Raw genomic sequence first — 7,156 nt, forward strand, 5'->3', positions numbered from 1 at the left:
CCAATCGTGGTAATGGTCACCCATGGTGGACAGTGTTGGCTGGAGCTTCCCGACTAAATCAAGCCTGGAAGCAGGAGCGGCATCCACTTGCGAAATGGCTTGCCTCCGGAAACTCTATGTAGGAACAGGTGCTCAGGCCTTTCGTTCATAGGGTCGCTATGAGTCGTCTATGACTCGACGGCATCAAACAACAACAACAACAATGGATATGCCCTTTTTAGATGCTTCATATTAATGATATCATGCTGATGTATGTGGCGAGTCGGAAACTCAACTCTTGTAGCTGACTCTTCAGTAGGTTTTAAGAGGCAGTTGATCACAGAGGAGAACATTGCCCATCCTTCTCTCGCGGGGCAGCTGGTGAATTCGAACCGCATGCCTTTGGGATTATAGCGCAACTACTTGCCACTAGGCCACCCATGCTCCCTAATGAAATCATACCACAGATAAAGCCTTTTGTGTAGGACTTATTTCATGTCACAATGGTTTCTAGGCCTGTTCTCATTGTGTAAGGTGTATCAACACTTCATTCCTCTCTAGCACGCTGACTCATTGCCATCGAGTCAGAAACAACTCGTTTTAATGGACGGAGGGGACAGAGGGTCAACAACATGAAAGGCAAAAATGAAGGGCAAATGGTCCACAAAAAGATAAGGAAAGAGTATCGGAAGCTGACCCTCCATTGGGTTCCCAAGGCTGTAAATCACATTGGAGGAGCTGGCCCAGCTTTCTCCCACAGAGACACTGGTGGATTCAAACCCCCAGAGAGACTTGGCCTTTGAGTTAGCAGCACAACACCCTACAGACTACGCTACCAGAGTTCATTCGTCTTTAGAGAGGAATAGTTCACTGTAAGTATACCTCATGATGTTCATTGGTCCAACAACTAGGCTGTTTCCACTTATTGGCTCAACAGCATCATGCTGCGAAGAACAGATATTTAAGGTATTGATGAACTCTGTGTGTGTGTGTGTGTGTGTGTGTGTGTGTGTGTGTGTGTGTGTGAAGGGTCTCTCAGTGGCACAAGTGGTTGAGTTCACGACTCCTTGCTGACAGGTTGGCGGTTTGAACTCACCCAAAGATGCCTTGAAACACCCAGTGATCCGGAGCCAAAATGTAAGAACTTTGACAATCCAGGGAAGCGACCAACCCTATTGTCCCCACATGCGATCACCCGAGTCCAAACCAACTCAATGGCAACTGACAACACCTGAGCTTCAAGGACCTCACCTGATTTATTTCCAGCCAGCACCTGGAGAGGAGATGGTTTTGGCATGGCGCTCAAGTGTGAAGAAGAGGAGACTGTTTTAGCATGACGCTCAAGCATGAAGGCCTAGACTCCCATTGCCTGGGTTCAAAGTCCAGTTTCACCACGGGGCAACCTTTGGGAAGTGATTCAGCCGCTCTGTGCCAGTTGTTCTTCTCTGTGCCAACTGTGCTTCCTTTAGATGGTTCCAGTGAGGATTGTGTATATGAAATGTGACAGCAAATATTAGGCACCTGTCTAGTGCTTAGAAAAGATGCCCCCTATGAGATATCATCTTACCCCAGTAACAATATCAAAATGCAACAGAGCAGCAAACAACAAATGCTGGCGAGGTTGTGAGAAACTGGAACCCTTAATTCACTGTGGGTGGGAGTGTAAAATGGTACAACCGCTGTGGAAGACAGTAAGGTGCTTTCTCAAAAAGTTGGAAATAGAAATACCATTTGACCCAGCAATTTCACTACTGGGAATATACCCTAAAGAAATCAGAACTGCCACTCAAGAAGATATATGCACACTCATGTTTATTGCTGCATTGTTTACAATAGCAAAGAGATGAAAACAACAAGTGCCCATCAACAAACGAATGGATAGAGAAGCTGTTATAGTCACACAATGGAATACTACGCTGCATTGAAAAACAAGGAACTCATGAAATATTATACAGAATGGATGGTCATGGAGGGCATTATACTGAGTAAAATATCTCAGTCACAAAAGGACAAATGCTGCATAGTGCCACTGTTGTAAAACAGGACTGACATAGGGGTTGGGGGGAAACTAAGAGGGGATAAATAATGTACATGGCATTGAAACATATGAGGAATAGAACTACTTAAGAGAAATGTATGATTGGGTATTATTTACATGACAACCATCCAGAATAAGAGCTGCATTGAAAAGTGGACTGTGGGGGGGGGTATTGTACAACAATGAAATAATTTTTTTCAATGAGAAAAGCGAACTGGAGGGGGGAACAGGGAGGGAAACGTGCAACAATGAATGAAATCCAGGTTATCTATAAACTTTTATTAAAAATCTCAATTTTAAAAGAAGACAGAAAAGGTGCTCCCAAAATACAAAGCAAAATTGAATAAGAAGCCCAGGTAACAGAGTGCATTGTAAAGAGTTGCTAACCAAAAGGTCACTGGTTTGAGTCCACTCAGTTCCCCATGGGAGAAAGAAGACTAGTCTCCTCCTGTAAAGCTTTACAGCCTTCAAAACCTGAGTGACTCAACAGCAGTGGTTTGGGTTTTTTTCCCGTTTGTCATTATTGTTATTATGTGCAGTCGAGTCAGAACCAACTGAAAGCATACCCTCCCGTGGATTTTTCAGTGGTTACAATATAAATCTCATGAGAGAAATTGCCCGTCTTCCTCCCATGGAGCACCTGATAGATTCGAACAGATTGACCCACCGACGGCAGCCATGGGACAGAGTATGTCAGGGATTGGGAGGATGGCACAGGATAGGACAGGGTTCAGATCTGTTGTTCCTCGGATAGCTGTGGGTTATACTCAGTATGACAGCACTTAGCAGCAGCAACAACAACAACGTTTGAGTTGACAGCACAACTCCTTAGTTTTTAGGGCTTGGTAACTCAGAAGTCTCTCGCTGCCGCTGATTAAGAACCAGCACGAGGCTGACTCTCCCGTGCATTTCCGAAGCTATAAATTGCATGGGAGGAGATTGCCCATCCTTCTCCTGAGGGGCCTTTGGTGGATTCAAACTGACAGAAGGTTTGGCCTTTGACACAACTCCTTATGACTAGGCCACTAGTGATTTCTGTGCTTAGTAAACAATAACAGACAACTCATAGCTGAGCCTCAAGCAGGTTAACCAGAGGCTGTAAATTTTGCATGGGAAGAGATCGTCTTTCTCCCTCTGAACAAGTGAATTCAAACCTCCTGCCTGTATTTGACAGGGTGACTTCTTACCCACATGGCCACCCCTGTTATTACAGTCAGATTCCTCCTCTAGTGCTCTCTTGTTCTTGGAACAGAACACACTTCAGCTATAAATGACCCAACTCCATTAGCTTGGGCCTCCCAGCTTCTCAGCAAATCTTGTAGCCAGAGACTCTTGGTGAAGTCAAAGGATCTGATCACAGAGCAGAAGCAGACAGACAGACATCAACATTTTCCTGGAGGCTCCAGGCTGCAGTCAGTGTCCAAATTCTCTTGGTTAAAGAAAGCCACTAAATGTCGAGACATGTGAATTATTGAAATGAGTAACTCAGCTCCTTGGCAGGGCCAGGACCACATCAGTGCACACAGGACCTTGAGCCATTGAGCGTGTGACCTGTACTCCCTCTGCTATATTTTTAGCCGCTTATGTGCTGTTTCCATCACCTGTGCTGAGTTTTAAACTGGAAACGAGCAGGGGGAAGGCTGGGGGGAGGCAGCAGGGTTGCTTCTCATAGCGGCCTGTGGGGGCAGGGGTTTGCACATTCCTTATTTCTGAATTCTGTCATATTTAGGGACAGCTTCTGGGGCTGGTCACTCAGCCCCCCAACGCACAGAAGGACTCCACGTGTGGTTTAAAGCTCTGAACAGTCTACAACAAGGGGCTGCAGATGTTCATTTTGCATCGGACTCTGCAGATTTTACAGCCAACTCTGCTTTGTGCCCAATGTGGGAGAGAGCCAAATGATGACGGGGTGACGTCTTGCTGGGGAATCGAAAGAAAAAAACAACTTTTCAAACCCGCTGCAGTCTGGTTGGTTCTGACTCACAAACTACAACAGAGCAGAACCGCCCCATAGGGGTTTCTGAGGCTGCCATCTTTACAGAAGACGAAGGCCACATTGCGATTGAATTTTTCATTAAGCAGTAGAGTCCTTTGATTACTGCCATCTCTCTCTCTGTCACTCTTTCTCTCTCTTGTTGAGTCAGAACCAATTCATAGCTGATCTTCCAAAGGTCTTCCAGGGCTGTAAATCTCACAGGAGGAGACTGCCCATCTTTCTCCCTAGTGGCTCCAAACTGACAGAGAAGCACCCTCTTTGGGTTTGCAGCTCATCTTCCTACATATGCCACCAGGGCTCTCTATACTCTGCCACCAGTCCAGACCACTATGAGGTGTAGATGTGGTCTGCAAGGGGGGCCTGGAGGGCAAGGGCCCAGACTTTGTGAAAGACACCTTGTGTCAAATCTTTGCTCTGTTTCTCTCTGAAACTGGGGTGAGATGGGGGAAGCTCTGTAAGGTGTAGAGAACTGTATTCTGCTCTTTTAGGGCCTTTTTGGTTGTTGTTGTGTACTGTCGAGTTGGAACCGATCCATAGTTGTCCCTCCAGCCAGTTTTTCAAAGGAGATTGCCCATCTTTCTTCTGTGGAGCAATTTGTGGATTTGAACTGCATACTTTTGCGGTGGCAATGCAATTTCTTACCCCTAAGACCACCAGTGCTCCCTAAAGCCTTTTCAGAGTACACTATGTAACCGGTCTTCATCAATACACTTTTCTTGTCTTTGGAGACTTTTTTGCACTCTACATTTTCATCTTTTTTCATGTTGCTTGCCCACCTTTCTCCTCCTGCCCTCTAGAATGTTCACTCTACTATCTTCTCATGAAGAAGGGATGAGCTAGTATTTTTTTGAGGGACATGGGTGGGCAAGGTTTAGGGAGCCCTGGTACTGTCATCTGCAGCAAGTTGCAGGACTAGTCCAAAGGCTTGGTGCCTCTGAAGTTCAAATCCCCCAGCAACTCCTTGGGTCTTCATGATTTACAGCCTCAAAACATGGATGGAGGGTCACTATGGGTTGGAAAAGGCTAGAGAACGGTGAGTGAGTGTGGGGGCAGGGCTAGCCTTGGTGGCAGTTGTGTCCTTAGCACTTACTATGCACCTCATTGAATAATTGTTGAACGAAGGGGGCGGGGCGGGGGGGCGGAACAGTTGCTGGGGTGCTTCCCCCCTGCCAGTGATTCTATGTATGTCAGGGGTTAACTATATTTGATAGTGATTTCAATGGCTGGTTTTCAGACCCTTCTCCCACTTCCTAACTTCCAACCTATTATTAACAATTGTGAACCATTTACACCAAGCAAGGACCCTGGGATGAAGAAAAGGGGTCATTTTCACTGAGTGCTTATTTGTGCCGATGGCTTCATCTTCACTTTGTTTCAAAGTGCTCCTGCCATGAGAAGTTCTGAGACCTGCCATTGGAGTGGGCTCTGGGGGCAGTTGCTATGTGCCTGACGGACTATACCTGGCCCTCCAGTGGTTTTCACAGGCAGTAGATCGCATCAGAGGAGATGGCTCATCTTTCTCCTAAGGAATAACTTGGTGGATTTGAACCTCAAGCCTCTAGGTAGGCAGCGTAGCTCCTAACCAGGACCTGAACAGGTGGAAAGCAGAACAAGGCGAAATCAGAGTGGGTGAGCAAGACCCAGCTGCGGTGAGTAGAGGGTGTCCACCGGCTTGAAGCTGAAGCGTCCATGTCGGTGCGGGCGGAGGGCTGTCTCTGTACTCTGACACCGAGCCCAGCGGATTCTCGAACTGAGCAGTGACAAAAGGAAACAATGACTGAACAAGATTTTTCTTGCCACGACGCTGGCCCGTGTGGGTGGAGAGGGAGAGGGGTTGAGAGGCCTCCTGGGAGGTAGCTGCGCTCCCACCCCTCACCCTGAGTTGGGGTGGGATGGAAGGGGCGTGGCTAGGGAAGGAGAGGCTCTCGAAGGGGGATGAGGAGGTGGCTCCCGAGGGGCAGGGGAGGCAGGGTGTTGCCCAGGGCGAGCCAGGGTGCTCCTGGCCCCGGATCCAGACCTGCTCTGCGCGCGGCGAGTCGCCACACGAGGCCAGACGCTGCCGCCGCCTCCCCGGGCGCAGGCCCGCACTTGCAGGCCGGGGACTCGGCGCATGAAAGTGCCCGGCGCGCCGCCCGGACCTGCCCAGCTGGGCGTCACCGCCGCGCCTTAGGCTGGAGCAGGAAGATCCTCGCTGCCTCGGGGGTTGCAGGGAGGGGAGGCCCAGGATCCAATCCTGACTATCGACCCCAGGTGGAGCGCGGGGGTGGAGTGGTTTGGGGAGAAAAGGTGTATTTAGCACGTGGGCCACGAGTTGGAGCAAGTCACGCGCAAAGCCCGTGTTCCAGTATCGGAGATAAGGAACTCGCTCGTTACCTTCAAGTCATTCACGGCCCTGTTCTTTCCGCAATTCTCTCATTTTGCTCCGATCTTATGTAATCCTATGAAGCCTTATTATTATCCCCCCGCCCTCCCCTTTACAGGTGATTGAGGCTCAGAGAAATAAAGGAAACATGCACCAGTTGATACAGCCAGTGCGACAGGAGAGAACTGGGGGTTTGTGGCTGAAAAAAAAAAAATGCACGAAAAAAGGCACACAACTGGTTCTCAGTTCCTAGGACATCAGACACAGTGCGAGTTTCCAGGAGATGCTTCTTTGGTACAGCCGCCAGGGGAAGGAAGTAGGGCATCGCCTTCTTCGCTTTGATGGGGTTTCCATTTTTCCTGCCCGGGGTTCTCGCAGATGACCGATTGGTCTCTGAACCTGAGCAGGTTTTATTTCTTTTTAAAAAAACCGCTCTGACGGGTCAAGCAGGGAAACGCGGTCTGCAAACTACTCTCCTGATTATTATTGCTGTGGTTGAGTCCGCGTGTGTGGGACACAGCCCGAGTGAGGGTAGAGCAGGGGTCACCGGGCGCTTTGCCCACTCCAACCCAGCCAAACCTCCGCGTGGGGACCTGGAGGAGGACCCCCCAACTCCGCCCTCACCTGCCGAGCCCGCCCACGGAGCGGACCAATGGGACGCGCTGCAGGGCGGGCCCAGGTGCGGACGTGGGCGGTGCCCGGCCGTGAGTGGCAGGCGTGCCGCGCCAGTGGGCGTTCCGAGCATGCGCAGTGAAGTCCTCCCGCAGGCCTGGCGGCGGAG

General features: G+C 49.4%; 1 protein-coding gene across 1 annotated transcript in view; it reads right to left on the reverse strand.

Moving 5' to 3' along the window:
- LOC102875951 (chromosome unknown open reading frame, human C22orf31) overlaps positions 1-7,156 on the reverse strand; it is a 21,825-nt gene that overhangs the window by 14,193 nt on the left and 476 nt on the right. The window contains exons 2-3 of the mRNA XM_006890524.1: positions 7,000-7,144; positions 5,890-6,208 (exon numbers count right to left, since the gene is read on the reverse strand). Coding sequence (XP_006890586.1) covers positions 5,890-6,208; positions 7,000-7,144 — 464 coding nt within the window. The remainder of the gene's footprint in view (positions 1-5,889; positions 6,209-6,999; positions 7,145-7,156) is intronic.

This window comes from Elephantulus edwardii, unplaced genomic scaffold (assembly GCF_000299155.1).
Source record: "Elephantulus edwardii isolate Elephantulus edwardi_28Jun2011 unplaced genomic scaffold, EleEdw1.0 scaffold00089, whole genome shotgun sequence".
Classification (NCBI taxonomy): Eukaryota; Metazoa; Chordata; class Mammalia; order Macroscelidea; family Macroscelididae; genus Elephantulus; species Elephantulus edwardii.